This window comes from Vanessa atalanta, chromosome 5, assembly GCF_905147765.1.
Source record: "Vanessa atalanta chromosome 5, ilVanAtal1.2, whole genome shotgun sequence".
NCBI lineage: Eukaryota > Metazoa > Arthropoda > Insecta > Lepidoptera > Nymphalidae > Vanessa > Vanessa atalanta.
This window is the reverse complement of record NC_061875.1, coordinates 9,832,936-9,844,610: the sequence shown is the minus strand read 5'-3', so window position 1 is coordinate 9,844,610 and position 11,675 is coordinate 9,832,936. Positions and strand designations below refer to the sequence as shown.

The window sequence follows — 11,675 nt, the reverse complement described above, 5'->3', positions numbered from 1 at the left end:
CATATTGAGAAGCCTTGTAGTCATAAAAAATAATAACACTTGTGTTATCAATATTTTGAATAATTTTAAATGCAATTGATAAATTTCCATAATATAAATACTTCTGAGGTGGTATATTGAAAAGGTTACTTATTTAAATTAACCAAATTATCACAAAGAGCACAACATAACAACGAGCAGCAAAATAAAATAAATTCAAATCACATATATATTTTTATTCAATTTTTATACTTACAAGTCTCAACTTCGAAAAAAGGTACATTATGAATAGAACCTATTTATTTTGATTGGAAATGGCCTCAACCTCATAATATAATATAACCCATTTATGGTTCAGATTCAACACCAAGTAACAACAAATACCTTTTATTCATACCTCGACAGGCTTAAAGAACTGAACATAAAATAATTGTATAGATTACAATTCATTTTCACAATCTGAGTATTTGTGCTGTACATTTCTCCAGTTTCCACAAAGAATATATTAATAGATCTAAGTGGACTTAGATATAGATAGCTACTTCTGGATCTAGAGCTAAAAGCAATTCAGTCTAGTTACCATAATTTTTCTGGGACCTCATAGCCAAAATAATAGATGTCATTTCATTTTATATGATTTTAATAAAATTATGTGAGATTAATACTTGGTGGCTATGGAAATAATGAGATATACATATATTTAAATATACAATTTAAACCAAGCACACATTTTTGAATAACATAATCATCTTGCAACTTAAAATAACCTTAAAACTAATTAGCAGTTTCACAGGCATCAACCCAGTCATTGTAAACATCTATGGGTTCTGATAAAACATTTGTTGTTGTTTGAAAATCTTCCAGGCAAACTCGACATTGTATTCTAGCTGTATTTCTCGCTCGATCCCTGTAAAAGATATATAGTTAAAATGCTACTTCTTAGTACTTTTATACCATATCATGATTTGAGAAAAGGCTAATTTTCGAAAGAGATTTTCACGCACATTTTCACTTCGCACGATTTTTCATGGTTACAGAAAGGGCAGTTAAACTGTTGGTCGAGTGGTTCTATAGCTTTTCTTTTTGGCGGAGGCTTTCTTTTGGATTTACGGCGACCCATGGCTTTAACAAAAATAATGTAATTTAGACAAAATATTTACAATATTTAAACTGTATTAATGTTCAATTTAAATTAGATAATATTATGTTCATTACTGTTGTATAATTAACGTACCGGTACTATTTGTTTATTTATTACAAATATTCTCAATATACAAGCGCACCACCTCTCTCTACGGTGACTGTCAATGTGACAAACGTCAAATCACTGAACAGTTGAATACTGACAATAATTTGACCACGCATTGCAGTTTCGGTAGGATAAAAAAAAACCATTCACTTCTTAGTTTAATGGTTTTAAGTTATGACAAAAATTTAAAAGATTTTAAAAAACATGTTATAGTTTCTAAAATTATTTATTTGTGTCTGAAATTATGATAATAATAATTTTCTACCACACAGGTTTCCTTTAGTTTTGCTATTTATGTATCAAATATATTGATACTATGTGTCAGGTAAATTGACTTAAAATTCTACATCTATAATCATTCCATGTGTCATCAATGGCTCAGATAAACAAGAGGCAGACAGATGGACAACACTTCCACCAAAGTAAGTGTAAATTCAAAAGCGAGTACAAAATTCTGTAAGTATGAAATGAATTATCGTGTGGTGAATACGACAAAATTTCTCTCAACGTATTGCTTAATAATGCTGTCGTATAATATTATCTATATAGGGCAAACTGTATTTTTTATTTAAATAATCTCATATTATTTGTTTGTAATGAGTAGAAACAACAACCTTAGCGAAAATTAGTTGGTGTTGTCGATTTTTGTTAATTTGATACAGATCAAAATAAAACGGAAGTTAACAAGGCGGATTTAAAAGGTCTGTAAGTAAAGTTGATTAGATTCAGCTAAATATTTATATTATTAGGATACCATTGATAATATGCAAATCGTCTGAGGTCGGCACAAAATAAATCTTACTTGGGTATTTCAAAAAATTTATTAAATTTATTTATAAAATTTTACTTAACTTTTTTATTTTATAATAGGTATTAGTTCTTCATTATTTATTAATTCATCGATTAAATACATTTTTTTTCGTCCGGCTATATCCATTATTTTAATAATAAAATTTTTTTTGTTCGATTGGTGTGCTTTTAATAAATAGATATAAAATTGATCTATCTCCGCCTACTTCATACAACTTTTCAAAACTTCTGGATACTTAACATTAGACATCTCACATATATATAGGCAAAATCTGTTTGTTCATTGTAAATAGCTTTCGTAGTAATTGAAGGGTATGGTGACAAAACTTTATTTACACAAACATAGAAAAAAAGGTATTACTAGATTATAATATTAAGTGGGTTATTTTTTTTATTTTTTTTTTATTTTATTCATTAATTTGCTAAAAAACACCAAATATTAATAGCTATTAACGTTGAATGAATGCCGGTCGTACATACACGACTGTTGTTATTACCAATATGACGTCACCAAAAAGACCAGCGTTTTTGCAGGAATAAAAATGGTTTAAAAATTAATTTTATGACAAGGAAGCGTGTTTATTTTGCCGAAATATATTTTTTGTGGCTTTTTATGAGGAAAATCAACATTTTGAAGTAATTTTTCAAACATACCGATATAATATATAGAATACCCTATTACATATTATCTTTTCGAAAAATGGGTTGGTACGATATGACGGTCAGAAATGAAATAGCGCTGCCGCAGCTTCTTTTTCCACTCGTCCGTGCCATTTCACGAAACCACATCCACATCATTGCTAGAAAAGCGAAAGGAAAGATGTAATTCATAAAAAAAATTAGTTGGGCTAAGTTCAATGAATCATTGAACCGCGTCAAGTTTGTCAATTTTTAAACGCTATATTTAGAGTTAATATATCCTTTAGCAATAAATCATTATGTGATTTTATATTTTATTTATTACAGTAGTACCTTTAATTTATTTTTTATGTTTGATCTTGAAGAACGTAAATTGAAAGTTGTAATATATATAATGCAATATGCATTATCTGTAGAGACTGTAGAAGTCGTACTTTTTTGTATATCTGTAATCAACAATTACAAATGGCTGAATATAAGTTGCGTTATTGAATTTTTAAGAGTTCAATATAAATTTAAAATTAAAGTGTTATGAATTTAACCCTTCTCGTAATTAATGGAATAAAATCAGAAGACCAAATGTCAATTTTGTCATCATAAAAGATTTAATGCTAACCTCAAAATTCAAACAAAATGGAGCTTCCGCAACCACCGCAGGGTAATACAAATTTCTACTTTCTTTTAATTCGAAAGAGTGAGAACTGTGACAATTTGTGTTAATTTTATTTTGTTTTGTAGATCAAGATCTGCGCAATATAATAGACAAACTTGCGCAGTTTGTCGCAAGAAATGGCCCGGAATTCGAGAAGATGACCAAGACAAAGCAAAAAAACAACCCCAAGTTCAGTTTTCTCTACGGCGGGGAATACTTCAACTATTACCAGTATAAAGTGACGACAGAGCAAGCAAGTAAGCATATTGACGATGGTGGAAATAGATAATCGCGGTCGCGCCCGATCGCTGCTTGCGTTTTGTTATAACCGTTTCAAGTGACCCTCCGCTGTTTATAGTTCTAAAGCAATCGGCCGGTGGCCAGGCGGCACCCGCTCCCGCCGGGGCTTATATGGCACAGAACAGGCAATATGTAATGCCCCAACAGGCCAGCGCGACGCCAGCGCAGTTGGGGCTGGTGGCGTCGATGGCAGCGGCTCCCGCGCTGCAGCAGTGGCTGGCAGCAAACTCCGCGCCACCCACTGCGCAGCACTCTGTCGACATCGACAACATCGTTGCTCAGATCAACATGCTTAAGGAACAAATAACTCAGTCTGAAAACAATCTCAATGCCCAGCATACGGTGAGATCACTTATATTCTAAAAGCTTACTTAAACTGTTATAAATGCTAAATTTATACATAACAAATATATAACCAAAATCCTTAAAAGTGTTTCTATATATTTTAATATCATAGTGTTTTCTATAACCAAATTTCAGTATATTTACATAAAACAGGCAGGTAGTCTACTATACAAAGTGCATGTCCTATTATTTTCAATGTAATTTTATCTAATTTGCATGTTATTTGATCAATGTTAGCCCTATGTAAATTAAAATTAGAAATAGATACTTCACAGTATAAGTATAAAATTAACTTACATTTTTTTTATGAATTGCTTAGAATCTTTTATTAAGCACTTGAATCTGTCTTTGTTTAATTTAATATATCAATTTATTTTCATATTGAATAAATAGTTTGATTTAATTTTGTAGGTATTGATTCAACAACAGCAAGCTAAAATCAATGAGCTGGTGAGTAAGGCTCAAGTGGAGACCATACAAATAATGGCAGAAGAAAATAACATTAGTCTCTCTGAGCTCGACAACATCTTGCAACCAATCATCGATACTTGTACTAAAGATAGTATTTCTACAGGTAAAATAAGGATTAATACTTTTTGAAGATTATTAATTAAAAATCAACTCATCTGACATTAAACAATATCCAACTTTGTGTAGGAAAAGGCTGGATTTTGCAACATGCTACAACTCATGATGCAGGCAAGGTGATATCACAGCATCTCCTCAGAAAAGTGACCCAGCCTGGTGCAGCATTCACTCAAAAGCTGCACATCATTTATCTCGTCAATGATGTTCTCCACCACTGGTTAGTTGACATTATATTCTTCTTTATAGTGATAGATGCGGGATTCACTTAAATGTTAAATTAATGAGTGTCGCACAATGTGTAAAATAAAATCATGCAGCTTTTTATTTCAAAATTTGTATTAACATATTATTTTTAAATAAAAGATTTTCAAATTAGATTTCAGTGTATTTCTTATTGGGTAAATTAACAGGATTATGTTTGGATTTGCCTTTATGTAAAGATTGTATTTTATTATTTTTATGTCATCACCCATGCGATCACTGCATATTCGGTGTCTATGATACGATTATTCCTAATTACAGTGCACGCAAAAACGCAGAAGATCTCAAGAAAAATTTGGAAAATGTGGTGGTTCCAATGTTTTGCAATGCCAGTATAGGTAACATATTTATAATAATGTCTTCAAAGATTTAGGTCTCTTGTCTGATTGTGCATATTCATCTACATTTAAAGCATCTAGAACATCATCACCTGTGGTTTGACCAGTCAGGTAACTTGCTTGATTCACCTTAGCTTATATGACAACTTTTTAATTGTTCTGCTGTTTCAGCCGTCACAGAAGAGCAGGAGGCCAAGTTGAACAAGTTGCTGCGTCTCTGGGAATCTAAGTCAAATTACTTCGACTCTACTGTTATAGAGAAAATGAAGAGTCCTACAAGCTCATACCAGGAGTATCAAAACAACTTGATTGCCCAACACTCTAATGCCATTGCACATTTAACACAACAAACAAAAGCTACATGTGAAAAGTAAGTATTTTGGTATCTTATAAGAGCTTTTTGTATCTATAGATGGTATCTTTATTTGTTTTGTTTTCAGCTATCAATCACAGCATCAAGCATTTGTTGCTCATACAATGCAACAAATACAACAAATGGAAATGCAGAAACATGCAATTGAATTACAAAATAGTCACGATCATAACAAAGAAACACAGCAACAGAATAATATTCAAAATCCTTTCCAACCCAATAATTTCGGTGATCAAGGATATCAACAAATGTCAAGTTATGATCAGAATTTTAACTCTGGTCACCAACAGTATGGCAGTGAAAGTGGTGATAATTATGCCTCAAATAATAGTATAAGTGGTAATGAAAATAGTTACGACAGTCAGACATTTGATCAAATAACAAGCCAAAAGAAACCAGACATTATAGAGGAGCCAGACTTGTCAAATCTTCCCAATGTAAATTTTTCTCAACCACCACCAGGCTTTAAACCACTAGAAAGTTCACCAATATTAGCATTCCAGAATGGTCTTCCAGATCTTAGCAAGCCTCCTCCTGGATTTCCACCATTCCCTGAGATTAATAATGAGGAATTAATGCCTTCAGTTCCTTATTTTGAGTTGCCGGCCGGTTTAATGGTACCTCTAATTATGGTAAGATGTTATTTATTATTAGTATTATTATAGTATTTATAAAATCATTTATTCATAATAAAATACCATGCCTACACAAGCAACACTGGTTGCATGTACTTCAGGTGTACTATAGATTTATGCATGATAGTACAAATAACCTCAATTTATTTTATTCTCTTCATAAGTTAAATTCAATTAAATCAACTCAACTCTTCAATTAATTGTTAAAAAAATTATGTTAACTCTTATTTCAAAATAAACTTCCTTTGTCAGCTGGAGGACGATAAGTACAAACCACTAGACCCTGCAAAAATCCGCCTCCCACCACCAGCGCCGCCAAATGAAAGATTACTAGCTGCTGTAGATGCTTTCTATGCTTCACCAAATCATGAAAGGCCTAGAGACAAGTAAGAAGATGATTTATTAGATATCATAACTCCTTACATTTATTTGTAATAGAAAATAAACAACGAAGAATGGATATTATATAATACCTTATACTCGAATAGATTTCTTACTTAGGCAAATGATGAAATGGCCATTTTTATTTTTGAATCTGATGTTTTTATTTTTAGCGAGGGTTGGGAGAAATTAGGACTGTATGAATACTACAAAGCAAAGAATTCAGCTCGAAAAAATAAGGAAGAAGCAATTGCTCAAGGTTTAAGACAAAAGTCGAAATCTCCGAGCCCCGTCCCGAAAGACTTACAAAAACAACCAACACCACCGGGAAGGAGATACAGGTATAGAACCAAAATATTTAAAACTATCATTATGTTACCATTAATATTTAGGTTAAATTAAAAAATTCTGAAAACTGTACTATACATAATATAAAACAACAATTAACAATTTTATTAATAAATTAATACTATTTTATTTATGTAAATCTATCAGAGTATCTCGTTTTAAATAAAATTTTGATGTGATGGTGTTGCCTTAATATATTGTATTTAGAATAATATTCGTTAGTAAAAAATCTATATTGAAGAGAAAATAAATAACGATATTTTGTAAATTAGGTCGTTAAGTAGGACACCAGAGAGATCATCACCAAAAAAGTCTCGATCGCGTTCGCCTTCACCGCGCCGAAAAACTTCATGGAGGCGAGATAGAGACAGGGAGAGTGAGTCTTATATTTATTCAGAAAACTTTAGTGATTTTATGAGATTATATTTTTATAGTAATTTTTTGTATGTGATTCTGTTTAGGTGTTATTTTCATGTTACTTTAAAAATGTCAAATTATAAAAATAAACAGTTTCTTATGAATCTTCAAAAAAGTTATTGTTTCATTTGTGTTGCGTCGTAAATGGGAAATGTATGCATTTCAATTTGAATTGCAATGCTTTTTGTCATGGTAATTGCTCTTGTTGAGCGCCTAAAATGGTTTCGTTCGTTGATATAGCGAGTGTGCTTATCCATGTAAAATAATTGCGCCTTGTATAATATAAATGTTTTAAATTAGTATTCTGGTGGATGACCCATTTTCTATACTTTTATAACAAAAAGTGTATTACATATAAATTAATTCATAACTTTAACGGCAGGTGGTATAGTTGCATTAACTGTAACTTCTTACATTTCGTTTTAAAATATTATTATACTATAGAATAACTGTACTTAAACAAATGAATATCATAAACATTGTTTTTACCATCAATCTGTTATATTATAATAAAAATATTATTGCTCCTTTGTAAGGAAGAACTAATTTTTCCCGTGGTGTGGAACGGAACTTCGTTGAGTCTTTTGTTTTAGACTGTTAAGACCGATATGCTGAAACTACATTACACATTGTTCAATATAATGTATGTGAATATATAGACAATGATATGAATTTAAATAATTAATGGTTTTCCTCAGGTCGCCGGAGGTCACGTTCTCGGTCTCGCTCGCGGTCGCGCAGTCGCTCGCGGGAACGCGAACGCCATCGGGAGTCGCCGCGTGCGCGTCGCGTCGAGCGCTCCCGGTCACCCACTCCGCCTAGCTTCTTGTGAGTACTGCTTTTGCATGACATTTATTGTCTACTTTTTACTACATTAGTTATGGTTTATTAGTTCAGTTGAGTTTCGTTAATCCGGGTAATGAAAACAACATTTAAACATATGTCTGGTGAAATAATATTATGTATATAATCACACTATTCTACTTTTTTTTATGTCCTACAGAGGCGGTTCGGCATTTCCCAGCACGTCTAGCGGGCTGGACTCGAGCAACAAAGGACACCAGCTCCTGCAAAAGATGGGCTGGAGCCAGGGCGGACTGGGCGCAGCCGGACAAGGTATCGCAGAGCCAATTAGTGGTGGTGCTGTGCGGGATCGACAGGACCAATACAAAGGTATTGTGTGGCATAAACCACATATAATATGATGATGATATATATATATCATTAAAATATCTTTTGGTTGTTTTAACCAATAAAACAGATGAGAATATATCATTATTTATTTATTTAGATAACTTAAGTAATATTTTGCTTACAGGTGTTGGGGTTAATTTAAATGACCCCTATGAAAACTTCAGAAAGAACAAAGGTGCAGCATTTATTACAAGAATGAAAGAGAGAGCGTTGGAGCGGTCATCGTGATCGCCATGAATGACACTTAGATGTAAATGTGTATAATTGCGATTGTGTGGATGAGATTGATTTATTTTATCTAAATCATCTTAAATAAAGTTATATGAATTTTATTTTATTTTATTAAAAACAGACTTACATTACATTACTTTTTTTTAATTATTATACAAATTTAAAAATACTTAAAGTTCAAAATCATCTTCATAATTATCTTTAAACTCTGCTAATCTGTTTAAACTTTCTGTGTAATCAGCAAATTCCAATCCTTCTTGTTGGAATTTATGGAGTTTAGCAAATTTAATTCTGTTAACATCTCTATGAAGCTTCTCTATCATATCAGCCATAAAATTTCCATTATGGTATCCTGCTATCAATGGACAACTTATTGTTTTCTCTACCTGATTATTATCCCGAACAAATCCATACTTATTCAAATTATCTGAGAAAATACATGGATATGGAGTTTTTAACTCCAATGGTTTCTCACATACTGTAACATTGGTTGCTGAAAGGAAATTGTTGGCTTGGAAATACAATTCAAACATTTCTTTTACATTGTTACATTTATATGCTGCTAGATTCATTTGTTCTTTAGCTTCTTTCATAGGTGCCTTTAGATAGGACTCAGGTATTCCTCTAACAGTAATAAGTTGGAAAAGTTTATCTGTGGCAATTTTACAGCTAGGTGTTATTGATCTGTAAAGTGGTTTAGTTGTTTTATTCAAATAATCAATGAGATATTCAGATTCATTTAATGCAAATGGTATTCCAAGAGTTGCTGCAGCCATTTTTCTTCCATACCCTGTCATATCGGCGCATATATCAGACATAGTATGAATACTACCTTTATGCCTATATTTTTGACTCAATGTATCTAATGCTGATGCAAGTAAAGCTGAAGAATGGTAGTATAATTTTGGGTTATAATTCACATAATCAAATAATCTTGGGTTTCCAGGTTTCCGCCATCCTTTGTCCCCAGTACATAAAGGTACAAATAAGTCGGCATGTTGTGACAATTCTTCAATTGATAGTGCAATGTTAACTAATCTTATGGAATCCTTTAGATTTGATATCTCTCTTTCTTCTTCTGTAGATGGGCTATTATCAGAATAGTGTGATGCTATAATGGGGTATGCTAATATACTCTTTGTGTATTCATCTGAAAGATGTTCAATGCAACCCAAAGCCAGGCCTGCAAAACCATCTGTGCAATCAAAATTAACTTGAAAACCTTGCATGCTGTCACATTCCTCTACATATTTTCGAATGTTATCAGTAAATGATTCTCCAAAATCTGATTTCCATATAAGACGACCAGAGCAATTAGTGTCAAAACTTTCCTGAAACAAAAATGATTTTTTTTGAATTATAAAACTAAGGTAATTTAAATTTCTTAAAACAACATAATGCTGTTGACTGTGAAATAAATATTATTTTTCTAAATTTACATTAATAGACATTTAATCATTTTAAACAAAAATGTCAAATTTCTATAATTTCCGTATAGTAAATTTTTAAATGTTTACATACATTTGCATTTCCAGATTCATATTCCTTGATAACATTTACAGTACGAGAGTGAAACCTGGGATACAAATAATCAGTCCATGTATCAATTTCTTGCTCTAAGTTATATTGTTTATTTTCCATCTTAGATGCATTTTCAGAGTCAATATCTTTTAAAAACTCATTCTTACTAGGTCCTGGTTGTTCAAGTTTTTCGACAGCATCCCATGGCAGATTTTCTTCTAAATTTAATTCTTCTAAACCCCCACTTGCTGGTAAAGTTTTAAGAGAACCTTTCAAATCAACCAAGAGCAAACGAGGCGTATAAGTAACTTCTCCCGCAGCAGTTTGACCTTCTCTATATAAAATATCATGATTGCATTCGGTCTTTGAGGTGCCAGTGTAGTCAAAACTTAGCTCTTGTATGTTCCAAAAATGTGCTCCTATATAATTTGAATACTGACCAAATTGCAACGTAAGTATCTCACGAGTAGACATAGTAAATAAACATAAAATTTAGTCTATAAAATAATAGTTTAATATTTATTATTTATAAATATGTCGGTAAACGTACTATTTGAACTTTAAAGCATTGTTTTCATGTCGAACGAAACTACAAATGCATGTCAATTGTCAATGTCAAGTGTCAATGACTATTGACTACTACAACTTACAAGTGTCAGGTAATCAATAAATTACATATATCTTTTCCAATAATCAAAATACTACGAAATACTTGCTTCAGAATATATTATAGTGCAATAGTTACCTATTATTTTAAAACCAATTATTAGTTGTTATAAGCTGGTTTAGTATTCGAGAAAACTATAATTTTCTGTACTAATAAATAAAGTATATGTAATTGTAAATGTTATGATGACCAATTTATAAAAATATGTATTAAATTGTGTTTAATTAAATATACTTTATGATTTTTTTTAAAAAGATCAAATTAATTTTAAATAATCTTTAATAAAAAAAATATTATTAACTTTATTATTTGAGCATTATTAAGAAAATAATCTCGGCCCAGTGGTTAGAACGCGTGCATCTTAACCGATGATTTCGGGTTCAAACCCAGGCAGGCACCACTGAATTTTAATGTGCTTAATTTGTGTTTATAATTCATCTCCTGCTCGGCGGTGAAGGAAAACATCGTGAGGTGTTGGAATATACAAAAATTCAAGCCTCTATACATAATAGATTTCTCTTTCATTATATTATTCAATCTTTCACTCATTCACATTCGCTCACCACTCATTCAATCAACGAACAGCTTTACTTGATTATTTAATATTCATTATTAAAAACATTGTCAAACAGTGCAGACGTGTCTTATTATACCTACCCCATTTCCCTTCAGGTTATGGGCCCAGGTCATGTTTAAAGTTGTTTAAATAATTAAAATTAATAGTAAAAGTGTTACTCAAAATGGATT

General features: G+C 31.6%; 3 protein-coding genes across 4 annotated transcripts; 1 reads left to right on the top strand and 2 right to left on the bottom strand.

Moving 5' to 3' along the window:
• Positions 1 to 200: 200 nt before the first annotated feature.
• LOC125063914 (transcription elongation factor 1 homolog) lies at positions 201 to 1,317 on the bottom strand. The gene is made up of 3 exons (XM_047670610.1): positions 1,214 to 1,317; positions 984 to 1,101; positions 201 to 886 (listed from the first exon to the last, which is right to left on the bottom strand). Exons 2-3 carry the CDS (start codon positions 1,097 to 1,099, stop codon positions 754 to 756), a joined length of 249 nt encoding a protein of 82 aa, XP_047526566.1. The 5' UTR covers positions 1,100 to 1,101; positions 1,214 to 1,317; the 3' UTR covers positions 201 to 753.
• A 1,824-nt stretch (positions 1,318 to 3,141) lies between these two features.
• LOC125063888 (calcium homeostasis endoplasmic reticulum protein) lies at positions 3,142 to 8,883 on the top strand. 2 transcript variants are annotated; one of them, XM_047670571.1, is made up of 14 exons: positions 3,142 to 3,335; positions 3,416 to 3,586; positions 3,688 to 3,971; positions 4,386 to 4,548; positions 4,632 to 4,779; positions 5,085 to 5,161; positions 5,333 to 5,531; positions 5,602 to 6,166; positions 6,422 to 6,555; positions 6,724 to 6,891; positions 7,171 to 7,274; positions 8,014 to 8,143; positions 8,319 to 8,488; positions 8,634 to 8,883. In XM_047670571.1, the coding sequence occupies exons 1-14, from the start codon at positions 3,311 to 3,313 to the stop codon at positions 8,735 to 8,737; spliced, it is 2,442 nt and encodes an 813-aa protein (XP_047526527.1). In that variant the 5' UTR covers positions 3,142 to 3,310; the 3' UTR covers positions 8,738 to 8,883. The 2 variants fall into 2 exon arrangements, with proteins under 2 accessions (XP_047526527.1, XP_047526528.1); XM_047670572.1 differs by lacking the exon at positions 3,142 to 3,335 and having other exon boundaries at positions 3,469 to 3,586; positions 3,777 to 3,971.
• LOC125063895 (protein misato) lies at positions 8,768 to 10,855 on the bottom strand. The gene is made up of 2 exons (XM_047670579.1): positions 10,262 to 10,855; positions 8,768 to 10,071 (listed from the first exon to the last, which is right to left on the bottom strand). Exons 1-2 carry the CDS (start codon positions 10,733 to 10,735, stop codon positions 8,911 to 8,913), a joined length of 1,635 nt encoding a protein of 544 aa, XP_047526535.1. The 5' UTR covers positions 10,736 to 10,855; the 3' UTR covers positions 8,768 to 8,910.
• Between the last annotated feature and the right edge of the window lie 820 nt (positions 10,856 to 11,675).